The 14,571-nt window shown below is 49.2% G+C and overlaps 1 protein-coding gene across 1 annotated transcript in view; it reads right to left on the bottom strand.

The window, feature by feature from the left end:
- The window catches only part of SEMA3B (semaphorin 3B), a 54,724-nt gene that overhangs the window by 5,025 nt on the left and 35,128 nt on the right, over window positions 1-14,571 (bottom strand). Inside the window, exons 5-17 of the mRNA XM_028718648.2 lie at window positions 10,470-10,589; window positions 10,258-10,351; window positions 9,257-9,376; window positions 7,754-7,899; window positions 7,049-7,163; window positions 5,532-5,601; window positions 5,208-5,352; window positions 4,523-4,742; window positions 3,615-3,706; window positions 3,126-3,167; window positions 2,342-2,499; window positions 1,714-1,769; window positions 870-1,009 (exon numbers count right to left, since the gene is read on the bottom strand). Coding sequence (XP_028574481.1) covers window positions 870-1,009; window positions 1,714-1,769; window positions 2,342-2,499; window positions 3,126-3,167; window positions 3,615-3,706; window positions 4,523-4,742; window positions 5,208-5,352; window positions 5,532-5,601; window positions 7,049-7,163; window positions 7,754-7,899; window positions 9,257-9,376; window positions 10,258-10,351; window positions 10,470-10,589 — 1,518 coding nt within the window. The remainder of the gene's footprint in view (window positions 1-869; window positions 1,010-1,713; window positions 1,770-2,341; window positions 2,500-3,125; window positions 3,168-3,614; window positions 3,707-4,522; window positions 4,743-5,207; window positions 5,353-5,531; window positions 5,602-7,048; window positions 7,164-7,753; window positions 7,900-9,256; window positions 9,377-10,257; window positions 10,352-10,469; window positions 10,590-14,571) is intronic.

Here is a 14,571-nt window from a genome sequence, read left to right as displayed (position 1 = left end):
GATGTTTTACTGCGATCCACAGACATATAAATGGTTAAAAAAATAAATTAAATAAATCCTAGGTACCTGCTTGGAGACAGGTCCCTGCTATAAGCAGTGGGGCCTGCACTGATGGAGGAAGAATCTGATGAAGGGAATGTGCAGGAAGTGGAGGCCACTGATTGATTGATTGATTGATTGATTGATTGACTGATTAATTAATTGATTAATTAATTAATTAATTAATTAATTATAGAATTCATAAAATCACAGAGGCAAAAAGATACTTATGATATCAGGAGGTTTCGGAACCAAAGGGAGGCTGAGGTAGCTTGAGAAAGTAAAACTACTACTACCACTACTACTACTAATAATATTAATTTTAATATTTCTACCCCGACCATCTGGCCACTCTAGATTCTGCCAGCTTTGTTTCTCATTCTCTCTTATATTTCTATATCAGGGGTCACCAACTTAGCACCCCCAGGTGCCAGGGTGTTCCTGATGGTACCCTCCTATGATACCCGCAAAAGCTTTTGGCAAAGATCCGCTCAAAATTCCACAATGCATGAGAGGCTGTTTGTTTTTTTTCCTGCTTAGTTCCTGTTTGCACTGGCTCAGCCACTCCTATGTGGAATACGCCTCTTAAATATGGGCAGGCACCTTTCGTTGGATGCCAGGATAGGACACCCTTCCTTCCACTCTGAACAGAGAAGTACAAAGAGCTTCTCTCTGTGATTGTGTGTGGCAGTGGCTGATGTACATGCCTTTTGCCATCAATGGCAGCCGCTGTTTTGTGACTGGAACCCACAACCAAATTCAAAATGTAACTACTGGCCTAAAACGTTTGGTGACCCTGATCTACGTGCACATAGCAGCCAAGCTCCTACCTCCTTCCGGGGGGCGCTGCTGCTTTTCTGGTACGTCCACACAACCTGGGCCTGCAGTGACTTAGGGAGGCACTCCAGGAAAGCGCTGCTGCCTTCCACTCCATATAACTTCTTTTCTGGGACGCTGCTTCGCTGGGGATCTGCACAGAAGCAGGAAGGGACAGCACAAAGTCGTGAGAGCTCAAGGACGTCATCTGTTAATCTCAGCGCAGGAGTATGGGGGCAGGACAACGAACACACAGGGATGTGCTGAGGCCAGAGCTGAAGCAAGGCATGAAGAAATCTAAACAGAAGTCCAAGCTGGCTACAAAATGGGGTGCGTTTTGAGGGAACAATCTATGGATCCAGGATGCTGTCCTGGCTATATTTAAAAGAATCTATTCTTAAGTGAGCAACTAAGCTCTAAAGTCAGTTGTAATGAAAGAAAGATTGTATGTGCAGCTGTGCTCAATGTATTTTGGATAAATGAATGAGCGTGAATTTAGTTTCTTCTAGGGTCCAATTCCTTTTCCATGCAGTAATTTGAAAGTTGAGGAACACTTGCTGCTGAGTGTGCCATTTCTTTTTCTTTTTTAATCGTGGGGAGAGGATAGTGGGACACTGAGCAGAATTCATGTTTTCTCAGTGCTCTTCTGGTTCTGGCATTCAGTACTATATGCCAGGTGTGAGAGAAGAGAGTGCATGCATGCATATGTGCTGAGGGTGGGAAGGCACACGTTCCACTGCATCTAGAACTAATTCAGTGCAGTAGTCTGAGGCCATGCTACATCTTACATTGTTGCTGATGGTGGACACACCAAATTGGGCATGAATGACGCAGAGTGTAGGGTCCAAATGCACTCACCTCCAAAGCAGAGCACATTGGGATCCCCATTTCGCACATCCTGACGCCGGAACCGCCTGCAAGAAGAGGGAGAGAGAGCGCACAGAAAGGTTGATCGGAATCAAAAGCAGGGTATGTTGTACTTCTGAGGTGGGCTGGAATGTGTGGCTTTTCCTGAAGACAAATCTTCTCCTCAGAGGGGCCGTGCAGCAAGATTGCTCTTGTCCTGCTTGGGTTCCAGTCACAGCATCTTAGAACTGAGATCCTACAGTGCACATCCTGGGCAACCTAGAGAATATTGCTCCTGGATAAGACAGATCCAGCTGAATGTAGTGGCCAGGAGCTATTTCCTCCCCACATCTTGGTATCAGCAGCACCTGTCCTATGGCTTCAGAGGAGAAGCAGGCTCTTAAGCAGGCAAGAGCAGACAGTGCCCATGTCATACGGGGATGTTGTCAGGATGTAGGTCTGTGTCCCTTTGGGCACTCCTCAAGGCAAGCCAACAGGAGATGGGGGGGAAATCTCCCACCAAACCAGATCACAGCTGGCTGGCAGCAAGAGGGTAGGTGGCCCAAGAGACAACAGGCAGGCTCCATTATCACTCTCTGGCCCGCCCTGCTCTCAAGAAAGCCCCGCAGTCATACCATACCTTTTGGTGTTGTGCATGTAGCGAGTGCAGGTAGTCCCATCCCAGGCACAGTATGGATCTCTAGCCAGGCAGCATTCAGCACAAGCTTTGCCGTAGATCCCACAGCGGTGCAAGGGCAGCTGGGAAACAGAAGTCCTGGAGCCAATGTAGAGCTGTTGCTGTTAGGAGACAAAGCCACAGAGTCCTATTAAGGCCAAGTCAATGTCTTCTGCCGCTTGTATTACACCTGATTCTGGCCTCTTTGACACCACAGTCCAAAAGAGGTGGGTACGAGGCTTTCCCAGAGATAAAGAAGCCCAGAGCTCTCATTGGAAAAGCATGGGAACTGCTAGCTTGACCATGGAGAAACCTAGAGTGGCCTGACACTTGTTGATGGAAGGAAGAGAACTGAAATAGAAAAACGGCAGCACTGCCAACATTGGCTGCCATATATCCAGAATTTCCCAGACATTTTATCGATTTTCATCCAGACACTGCTGCTGACTGCAGTATTCTGGATATGTCTGGGAAAATCTGGACATGTGGCAACCCTACTTAAACCAACCACAGGGCAGATGGATGGGACAGGGTGTCTTGAAGGAGGTGGGACAGCCTCATCATCAGAGGACCTCTGATAGACTCTCTTACTTGGAAACATATATCTGTATGAATACCAGGCCCTGTTCAGATAATCTCCCACTGCTGAGCTCTCTCCCCAACTGCATGCAGAAGTCATCACTGCATTGCCTCCCTTTTCACATTCCCACACCATGGCTCCCCAAAGCTCTTCTGCTGCACGACGTACCCGCTTGGAGGAGATCTGCATGCTTGTAACTGGAGAGGAGTCCTGCCAATGAGAAAAAGGAATTGCAGTGTGACTGAGTTGGTGACAGGCAATCAGTATCCCAGTTCTTCTTCTTCAGGATTGCTCCTATGCAATCAGGAATCCAAGCACTTTCCCAGGGCACCCAGGTTACTGTCTCTGTTTCTCAAGTGAAGCCCTGAAGACTGTCGCCACCATCAGAGTTTTATACAAGACGGGCATAAGAAGAACCCTACTGGGTCAGAGCAAAGGCCCATCTAGTCCAGCATCCTGTTCTCACAGTGGCCAAACTACAGGAAACCTGCAAGCAGGACACGAGCGCCACATCACATTCTAAGCTTCTGTAGCATTCAGGGAAAACTCTGAAATATTTAGGCCAGATGGAGCCCCTGAGTGGACATCACAGTCCTTTCATTGCACAGTTGTGCTTGGCTTCAGCTAAGACAGCCTTCCCCTTTCGCTCACACTCACCTTAAACACCTGCAGCTCCTCCAGCAGCAGCTCCTCCATGTTTTGCCAGCTCTCCTTGGGCACAGAGACGACCTTCAGGACAGTGCCAATGTCTGCCAGGCAAGTAGGACAATTTAGCACAACAAAAGGGGGATTCGCAGGCAGGCAGGCAGATGCTTCCCAAGTTCCAAAGGTAGCTCTGTAGAACTATTATTCGCCTCCCCCTGGAAAGATTTCTCAAAGCCACAGAGACGCCATGCAAGAAGAGCTGAAAGCCAGGCAATTTGGTTCATACAAAAGAGATGAGGTCAACAAAATGTGCCAAGTTTCCAAGGATTTGGGGCACTTAAGCTGGTCCCTTTAGGGATCTTGTTTCCAGTCTCCTTTGATCTTATGCTAAATCAAAGCTCTCAGTGCACCAGCTGAAAGCGGGAATGTGGCCAACAGGATTGGGGGAGGCGAAGGCAACAGGACAAGGGTTCTAGCTGAAAGCATATAACGTTTCACTACACACAGTGACTGTGCAATTAGAAACAAGGCGGGAGATCAATGAACAGCATCTCCTCTGTGTGTGTGTGCACACATTTTAAAGTTAATAGCAGCTAAAGGAGGCCCTAAATTGAACCATGCCTGAAATTATCACCGCTGAAGGATATATTCCAGTCAGGGAAAAGAACTCAAGCAGGGCAAGAAGTAGGCCAGGGAAAAGTCCTGAGGGCTGTGTAGAGATACCTAGAGGGCCTGAGGTGCCCCACTGCTGCCCTACACACCTGGAGGGAGTGCTCTACAAGGAATGAGCTAAGGGTTACCTAGAGTTGGTCACCAGAATGCACATTTTGACCCTTGAACTGTGGGCATCCTAGCATGCTGTTTTAAGAAGCAGAAGGGAACTTGGTAGGCATATCAGAAGGGGAGGCGTGCAGACACACCTGTGCCAATGAAGAGGACGTCATAGTGGCCGTCAGCAGCAGCCACTCGGTCTACTGCGATGCGGGTGAAGGTGTAGCCCACGTTGGTCTGCAGGAAGATGGGTCGCTGGCCATGTGGCAACACAGAGTTGTACATTAACGGGTGGTTGCGAGCAAACTGAATCACGTCATCAGGGAAATCCTTGGTGGAACTAAATGTGCCAAAGGTTTTGCTGGGACACTGAAGGGGAGAGGGAGAGGGAGAGTTGAAGGCCCAGGCATGTAAAAACCATCTACTCCTAGAAACACCACATCACAGACCTCCATGCACCCCTTTCCAGTCCAATCACACCCTACCTTTAATCCCCCGCTACCCTTCCAGGCAGCTCTGGTGATGCCCAAATTTCCTTAGTTTTCTGAAGCCCTGAAGTTTCATAGAATACTGTCAGTACCCCACAATCCTGGCCCATCCTCCCCCAGCCCATTTCCCCATTTCCTCATTTCAGCCCGCTCTTCTCTCCATCTAGCCAAGAACTCTCCAAACACATTGTTCTGGGTGTTCCCACATCTCTACATCAACAAGCACCGCTGTTACTTTTTTATTATTATCATTACTATTAAATTTTATATACCGCTTGCCTGCCAAATGGTTTCTAAGTAGTTTGAACCTGGCTTCATTTCATCACCCCAAGTCCAAGGCACGTACCATTCCTGGGCGGGGATAAGGGACCCGGCCTTGGTAGGACACCCACTGATAGTTTGGCCCTTCCTTGTGAGCAAAAGGTCCCAAGAAGGCTCTGCGGATGTCACTCATATGGTAGACACAGACAGCAGAGCCCTTGAAGACGGTGCTGTGGGAGCAGACCACAGAGAAGCATTAGGGGAAGGAATAACCAGGTGGTGTGTGTCTCCACCCCACACCCTCCAACATGTCTGGGGGGACATTTCCCAGAAGGTCAGACACTACCTTTACAGCCTCTTGGGGAAAGGAAACCCGGCTGAAAGTGGAGGAAACCACCATTATCCTTACCTGGAGGTGGTGAAAACAGCATACAGCAAAGGGTTGCGCTTGTCTCTGGTTGGCAGCAAAAATACATCATCTGAAGAGAGACCAAGCAGAGGAAGAGAGAGAAGGAGAAAAGGAGTCACTGGCCTGCAGTCTTCCAGCTGGAGGATGGCAATCCCTTTCCCAGCCACAGGAGAATACTCTAGCTAGAAAGTGAACCTTTCGCTAACCTTCCCCCCACCCCCCAACAGGGAGAGATAAATTAAGCCTCCACCCCTGCTCTCTGCTGACCCACTAACAGGCACTAACAGAACAGAACACCGCAAGTTGCAAAAATAAATAAATAAATAAATAAATCATATTGCCGTCCTCTAAGGGCAGCAATTCAGATTTGTTTTGTTTATCTATTTAGCCATCCACACAATGGAGCTCCCCCAGAAACCCTTTCTAGTTTGCATTTATGATGCGTTTTGCTCACACTGGCATCAGGGCAGTTCTACATGATTCCGCTTTCAATAGCGTTTGCACCTGCAAAGGTTTCAAGATGGACATTTCCAATGGGTACAGGTACCGGAGCTTCCGGCTTAAATTTTATACCACATGGGTGGGTGGGGAGTTGTCCGGCTTTTGTTGTGCCACAGCAACAATCGCATTATTGTAACCTGCCCTGGGACTTTAAGGTGAAGAGAGGGTAATAAATTGGAATACTACTTATGCTAAAACTAATAGCAGTGCAAGAGTGTCCCTCCAGATGTCAACAATACTGTAACATTGGGGAAGTGTAGTAAAGCAGAACTGTGTGTGGATGGTCCAGTGTAAATCCAACACTAGTGTATTACATACGTTGCAGCATACAACTGCAAAAAAACCAAACCAGTCTGGAGGAGCCCAATGTGGATACATTCAGAACATTCAAAACAATCTGTGTGCATTTTTTATCCAAATGTATAAAATATGAAAAACATGTATATAAGGGCACAAGTCGATCAGGTGTTAAAACTTGGTTATTTTGACTATGGGATTTGGCTGCAATGGGTCAAAAAACAACCTATGCCTAATTATACAAAGCTGGATTGCAAAGTGGCACTTTTCAAAGGAAATGATGTTCTTTGGTTGAGATTTGGAAGATATAAATGCATGGGACAAAAAAAATGTAACTAAAAATGTGGAAATCTGTTTTGCTTTAGAATATGAATGGTTGCTTAGGATTTGAACAACGTAATGTCTTCATAGAAATATTATAATAATCACAAGCTATTCCTTCAAAGTCATGTGTTTTTAAAACTGTCCATGTTTTGGCTGCCTATGTGCACATATGTGGGCGAATGCATCCCTATTCTACATTCTAGAACATGTAGCTTTTGCACAGTTTTCTCTGTCAAGGTGGATCTCCAGTTTCAGGTAGGAGTCTCTCCCAGCCACACCTGGAGATGCTGGGGACTGAACCTGGGTCCTTCTGTGTGCAAAATGCCTGTGTTCTACCACTTATCTTCGGCCCCTCCCCTCGCCAGACCAGACCTCAATCAGCCACAGTCACTCACGGAGCTGGTCAAAGTACGTATCGCTCCCATCGCTGCCGGGCACCGAGCACACCAGCCGGGCCTTCAGAAAAGTTGTCCATTTATTCACCAGGCTCCTCTGCCCACCCATGTCATTCTGCAGAGAGAGGAAGAGAGGCTTATCAGAGAGGTAGCCGGGGACAGCAGTGCACGTAGGACATTTTAGACTCTGGATTCCCCCCATGGTCTTGTGGGTGAGCACCCTCTTAGATGATAATGTGTATTAGTTCACTTACTTCGAAATGCCTCACGACACTTGCCCCCCTGCTCATTCTGCTGAATGGGGCCCTAGACCTCTGCCCCAAAAACCCTTTTCCCTTACTGCTGCTAGAGCCCCACCCCTGCCATGAAAGACTCCTTCCAGCCAGTGTCCCAGTTCAGCTGGGTCCACATGGAGAGCAAGATCCACATGGAGAACTGACCTAAGGCTCAACAAGGGGCTCAATAAGCTGAAGTGCAGGAAGGCCTAAGAATGGGGTGGACCCTAATGCTTTACCACAGGGCCGAGGCAGAGGCAAAGCTGAGAGAGCAACTCTCTCATACAAGCAGGCTCATGGATGTATGCTGAAACTGGGCCTCCACTGGGCTGGCACCCAGATACCCGCCCTAACCTGCCCGACTGGTATCAACCTGACCAGGCCTTGCCCAGTCCTCAGCACTGGACTTGAGAAAGCACAGAGCTCTCACCCGGCAGATCTGGCCAATGCGGGTGAAGGTCTGCTTGCCCAGCCCCTGGGCTCCTTCCACTGCTGTCTCCCGGAAGAAAAAGAAGATCTTGTCGTCATCGGGATTCTCACTCTCCGGGATCCAGAAAACATCAATGAACTTGGGCTCTTGGGGACAGACAAGTGGGAGAACATCAATGCCAAAGCAAAGAGGTGGGAAATTGTACATTATGTGAGGGAACATAATGGTCTTCCACTTAAGAAAAAAATGCAAAGAGCAGCACTGTGCTGCTTCATGCAGAGCCAGACCACTGATCTATTGTCACCTCCTCCCTTATCTTTTTGGTAATATCTTTATCTCCCCGCTCCATCCCATGGTCCAACATTGGCAGGTGGGTTGATTACCCAGCTGTTAAATAGACGAGTCAAAGTTGGCCCATGGGGCAGGGAAGCAATCCTGCTTTCTGAAGGCTTCAGGTACGCATGTTCCTAACGGGAACTTCCCTTGCACACCTGACCTTCGATCCTGCTTTCTGCAGGGATTGGCTATGAGCACCCATTCCCCATGGGAGGAGCCAATGCTTGCAGCCAACCCAGCAGAACTGACATCACCAGGCTGACAGGTGGACGTGGTTTAAGTAAAAATGGCTTCCTGGACCAGTCTGGAACCACCAGACTCGCTGGTGGGCAGGAGGTTCTCCATCTCTGTCTAACTGCAGGTGCTAAGGATTGAATCTGGAACCTTCTGCAGGCGAAAGAATATACTCTGCCCCTTTCCTGTGAGTGTAATGGGGAATCTGACTGAGGCACAGAGGGGTGGGGGTTGTTAAATCTCCCCCTGCTTTTTATCATAACCATCATCACCACCATCATCCTCTGAAGCTGCTTTTCACTCCCAGAGGGTAAAGGAGACAGAAACACGGATCCTCTCTCTCCCCATTATCCAGAGAAGACTGCCACATGACAGATTTAAAGCTCGTGGCTTCCCCTGAAAAATCCTGGGAAATGGTTGTTTAAGGGTGTTGGGAATTACACCTCTGTGAGGAAGACCTACAGTTCTCAAGATGGTACAAATGTGCTTTAAATACATGGTGCGGGGCATTCAGGTCATCGAAGGCCACAAGGGGAAAGGGGTAGCGGTCTTCTCCCAGAATGCTGCTTTGCAGCCATGTGGTGCTGCTAATTTGTAAAAGAAAACAAAAGATGAAATCCTAAACACATCTTGTCTAGCTTGGTGGTTAGTCAGCAGTTCAATGGTCAGGAAGCTGCCAATCAGGCCCTGGCCACTAGATGGCAGCCTCTATTCATAAGTGACAAAACAGCTGGCGATTGAGACCAACAAGAGTCCTAAGGAACTGTAGTTTTCCTTGGCACTTAAAGGAACATGTTCTCCCACTCCCAGCACCAGTGATCCATCAGAGATAGAGAAAGGACAACAGGACGAGTGCAAGGAAATTGGTGTTTATGCAGCCCCAAGCCTGTTTTCTACATCCCTGGGATGCCCTTCCTCCCCAGCCCCACTGACCATTGAGCCACCGGGAGTCATGCTGCTCCGTGCGGATAGAGGGCCTTGAGCCAAGGCTGCGGAAGATCGTGAAGTCGCGGCCCATCAGGTCAGTAGCCACCCCAGAATAGAGCTCTTCACCTGGCCACCCCAGAAAAATAAAAGACAGAGGTTAAAAGGCTTTGTCATGGGATCTGTATACTGGAACATGTCCCAGGTGCTCTTTCCCTGGTACCCCGTGCAGGATTCGTCTCCCCTGAAATGTCCTCCGCTCTTTAAAGGCAGGAAAGCTCCTGTGCATGCAGGCCGGGAGGCAGCAGCTGCCATTCCTGGAGCCTTGCTCAGAGGGTGCTTGGAGCCAAAAGAAAATGTGCTGCCAGCCACACCAGCAGTGGCATCCTCAGCACAGAGTGCTGGCTGATGCAAGCTGTTCTCACATCAGATGGAGAGCAGTCTCCACTTGGCAAACGCTGGAAGAGCTTTAGGGACTCACGAGTCCTTGGATGAGACAACGGCTGCATGCACACTATACATTTAAAGAACTGTAAAGGGTGCTGGGAATTGTAGCTCCATGAGGGGTAAACTACAGTTCCAATTATTCTTTTGGCAGAGAGGATGTTCTTTAAATGTATGCTGTGTCGACTGGAAAGTGCTGGCTGTGTTTTTATTGGACATCCCACACAATCACTCTGTTATTCTTATATTCTTATATTCTTATATTCTTATATTCTAATATAAAAAGAGCCCTGCTGAATCAGGCCAATGGCCCACCCAGTCCAGTATCCTGCTCTCACAGGAGCCAAACAGATGCCTGTGACAACAGCACTTTCCTCTCCTGTAGTTTCCAGAAAGTGGCATTCAGAAGCATTGCTTCCTCCGGCCATCGAATCAGAGCATAACCATTGTGGCTGGTAGCCACCAACAGCCCCACCCTCCATGAACTTACCCTCCTCTTTTAAAGCCATCCAAGGTGAAGGGAGGGAGTTATCACTAGCTTTGGGTGGAGGGGCCTGGTCCCTTACCTGCCAGCACTGAAGCGGCCACATGACGTGGGTCGTAGGGGCTCTTGCCTTTGCCATCTTCTAAGTTCTTCAGGTCCAGTTTAAACACAGAGTCCTGGAGAGAGAGGGAGGAGGGACGTGCCAGTAAGAGAGGCCAGAGAGCAGAGCCTGGGGCTCAAGCGATTCTCCTGCCTGTGCCTCTACCACCCTATGAACCTCCATGCCTGGCTCACCTCTGCACGCTGCCCAACTTCTACGAAGCCACAAATGGGGTGGAAGGCCCCAGTGCCGCAGGCATACAGGTGCGTCCGGTTGAAGAGGTGCAGGATCTTGACGAAGTTCATGCACTCGGCCTGCAAGACAAGAGCGGGGCCAGTTACGGAGTGGCCCCAGGGGGGGCCTGCAGAAGACCTGGCCCAGCACCCTGTGCTTCCAGTGACCAACCAGATGCCTGCAGGCTCAAAGGCTTGGGATGCTGCATAAGGAGAGGGATGGGCACAACACAGAGGCACCAGCAGCCCCACTAATAATAATAATAATAATAATAATAATAATAATAATAATAATAATAATTTATTACTCTGGGCAGCTTTACCACTCTGGGCAGCGTCCAACAGGATATTAAAACCACAATAAAACATCAAACATTAAAAACTTCCCTAAACAGGGCTGCCTTCAGATGTCTTTTAAAAATAAGATAGTTGTTTATCTCTTTGACATCTGATGGGAGGGCATTCCACAGGGTGGGCACCACTACCGAGAAGGCCCTCTGCCTGATTCCCTGTAACCTCACTTCTCTCAGTGAGGGAACCGCCAGAAGGCCCTTGGAGCTGGACCTCAAAGAAAGGGAGCTGCTAAGGGCTTTGGACAGCTGTTAGGAATGTAGAAATGATTCTTGCATCCCTATCTGCAACTTCCCACCCAGATCCTTATTTCAGATGTGCCTCCTCTGCTGCCAGAAAGAATGTCTTGTGGGGCAGGCCAAGCTGGGAACGGAGGAGGAGGAGAGGCCACAGCAAGGTGTGCGCAGGAAGAGCAATGCATAGGTTTTGCTGGCCTGTGGTTCAGGCATCTGCTGTGTGGGTCCTTCCCCTGCCTTTGGACAGCCTCCCCTGACATTGCTGAGATGCCAGAACATGTGGGAGCCTCTCTTTCCCTCTGGGACTGTGCAGCATTTCCCACACTGGGAGGGGAAGAATGGGGATGCCATACTGTCCATGGTGGACTGGGAGTCTCTGCACATTTCACCTTCCGGCAGAGGGTGCGGTAGGAAGCAGCCGTTCCATCACACTAAGCTTGAGAGGCTTTGTGCCTGTCACCTGCAGACACGAAGACCCCTGTTTGAGCCGCTGCCTCCCTCCTACAAAGCAAGCCTCCCCAGCAGCCCCTCCCTTTCAGGGCCTGTCAGGAGGGGAACATCTGTTTGACTTGCTGCTGAGCACAATTAGCCACTGACGGATCACTCCTGCCCCTTAGAAAGTGGCTGGTTATTTAAATGTCTGGAATAACTCAGGCAGAAGTGATGCCCTCTTGTTATATGAGCCCCAGGGGAGTGTCAAGATATTGGTGGGGGAGAGAAGAAGTCAGGATCCCATCCAGCACCACCAGGCACCTTGCAGGAAGAGACAGACAAGCACCACAGAGACTTCTCTTGAAGGCTAACTGAGAACAAGCCAGCAAGGCAAAAAAAAATATAAAATGCTAAAAACAGTCACTTCACAAGTGGCCAACAGTGGTGGGTGGGGATCAGGCAAGGCTCAGCAAACAAGTAGCAATGGCCGCAAGCAAGGAAACCTACAGGGAAGAGAGGAAGAGAGGCGAAAAAGAAGGGAGCACAGAACCAGGGGGGCACAGGAAGCTCCCTCACTCTGAGTCAGGCCACTGGCCCATCTAGCTCAGCGTTGCTCACACTGACTGGCAGTGACTCTCCAGGGTTTCAGGCAGCAGATTGTGCCAGCTCTACATGGAGACACCAGGAACTGAATCCCAGACCAATGCTTCAAGCAAGGGGAGCAAACATGGTGGCTGCCAGGTGTTCTTGGACTCCAGCTCCCATCAGCCCCAGGCAGCTTGGTCGATGGCCAAGGATGGTGGGAGTCATAGCCCAGCCACACCTGGCAGGCGCCACATGAACTGACCCTGGCTGAAAGGGCTGCATTGGGAGTGAGAGGGCCAGAGTTCAAGCTACAGCCTGATCACTGGCTCTGTGTTCAGCTTTGGAGTGTCAGTGGTTTGCAAACTTCAAAACCAGGAAAGATGCATTGAGGGGTCCTGCAAGATGTGCTTTACAAGAGAGTGGTTGAGTTGCCACTTTCTTTCCCTTCAGTTTACTCTTTGAAGTTTCCTGCCTGCCTTCCCCAACCTCCCAACCCCTCTTTCACACACATGCAACATACACACACTGCTCTGGAATCTGGAAGTGTTTGGTTTTATCAACACCACCACCACCATGGAATTGCCTCCATATACCCATCAATAACTTTGATCCAGGAAACTCCCAAAATGTGTGAAGTAGGCATATTAGAATAGACAAAATTCTGCAAGATGGAAAAGAGCTCCCTGTCAGTGGGAAAGTTTTGGCATTTGTGCAAAGTTAGTTTCAAAAGGAAAGAAGGCTGGGATAAGGAAAGGAGAGATAAGATGGAGCAATGGCCATAAAGCAGGATATAGCAAATGCTAGACAAATCTTGGGAAGATTTCCAGCAGCTCTTCATGCTATTATCAGTGACTGATCAGGTGTAAAAATGAAAGCCAGGGCCAAGCACAGGCTAATTTGCTTGATAAGATTAAATACTGGAAGTAACTGAAATGCCTGCGAGATAATAATTTGGGGGTGGGGGTGACTATAAAAGCAAATGCACAGCACGAAGCCCCAACTGTCATGCACCTATAACCACAGGATTCAACCAACCTGGCCTGCTAGCAGAAGCCAGTACAGTGCCATGGGGCTTCCCCTCTTTATTTCCCTCGTGAGTCCCCACAATCTGCTTTGCAGGGCATGGCATGGCAGAACCCCCAGATTCCCCAGGGGGAATCATTTTCTCTGGCAAGCAGAAATACTCGCACTGACAGAAGGATCAGAATTCTTCCCACAGACTTTCAGAGTTAGAATCATAGAATCATAGAGTTGGAATAGACCACAAGGGCCATCGAGTCCAGCCCCCTGCCAAGCAGGAAACACCATCAGAGCACTCCTGGAAAGGACTTTGGCAGTTATCTAATCCAGGGGTGGAGAAGCTCTTGGAACTGTGATCATACCTCTTGCTTGTCCAAAAGGAGGTTGTGGGGCAGTGGCAGCTTAGAATAATCTGTCCTACATTACTGTAATGCAGCCTGTTGTATTAGGTCATACCTGCTGCTCTGCCTCTCTGCCCCACCCAACACTAGTCCCCAGGTGGCTGTCAGGGGTGTGCTTAGGGTCTGGCTAGGTTGGCCCCCAACAAGGGCACAGGCCCGGGGGAGGTGCACAAAATTGAGCCTCTCCACTCCACACACACTCCACATTTCCTTGCAGGAGTATAGCCAGGATTTTTGTTGGGGGGAGGCAGGTCTTTTGTTAGAGGAGGCATAACCTCAGTTTGCTATGTATTTTATTGATTTTTATTGATGGGGGGGCAGCTGCCCCCTGCCCCCCCCCCCTAGCTACACCCATGTCTCCTTGCCAAGGGCACAAGGGAGCCTAGGCACTGATTGCCTAATCCACTGATGAGTGGCCTAATCCAACCCCCAGGTCAAATCAGGGGAAAAAACCAAGAGCCTCAAACACAAACTTACCCCCAAATCAAGAGGCTCAGTCCCTCCTCGCCTCTTGCACACAAAACTCTCCTGTTCACTCGCCCAGTTTGTTTGCACCAAGGTGACTGTGACAAGAGTTAAATGCTGGGTAACTGGGGGAACTCTCTGCAATCAACGCTATCTCTGCTTAGGAAAATAGGACCCTGCCTTATACAGAGTCAGACCATTGGAGCATCTCGCTCAGTATTGCCTACACTGATTGGAAGTGGCTCTCCAGGATTTCAGGCAGGCGTCTCTCCCAACCCTACCTGGAGATGCCTGGGTTGACCCTGGGGCCTTCTGCTTGCAAGGCAGATGCTTTAGCCCTGAGCTATGGCCCTTCTATAGAAATTCAGCAGTCTGCAGCTGCAAATGGTGGCATCAGCGTGCCACCTTGCACTTGTGCCTTTTCTATGGCCAAAACCTCCCCATCTGGAAAAGCTATCCAGGTGCATGTCTTTCCCCCTGGGGAAGACAACATCTGAGAGCTTGTTTTCTTATTTGGGCCAAGGAAAACTGAAACTTCAGAATAATACTTGATCTATAGAAAGGGGTTGGCCT

This window comes from Podarcis muralis, chromosome 2 (assembly GCF_964188315.1).
Source record: "Podarcis muralis chromosome 2, rPodMur119.hap1.1, whole genome shotgun sequence".
In the NCBI taxonomy this organism is placed as follows: Eukaryota; Metazoa; Chordata; class Lepidosauria; order Squamata; family Lacertidae; genus Podarcis; species Podarcis muralis.
This window is presented reverse-complemented; position numbering and strand designations above follow the sequence as displayed.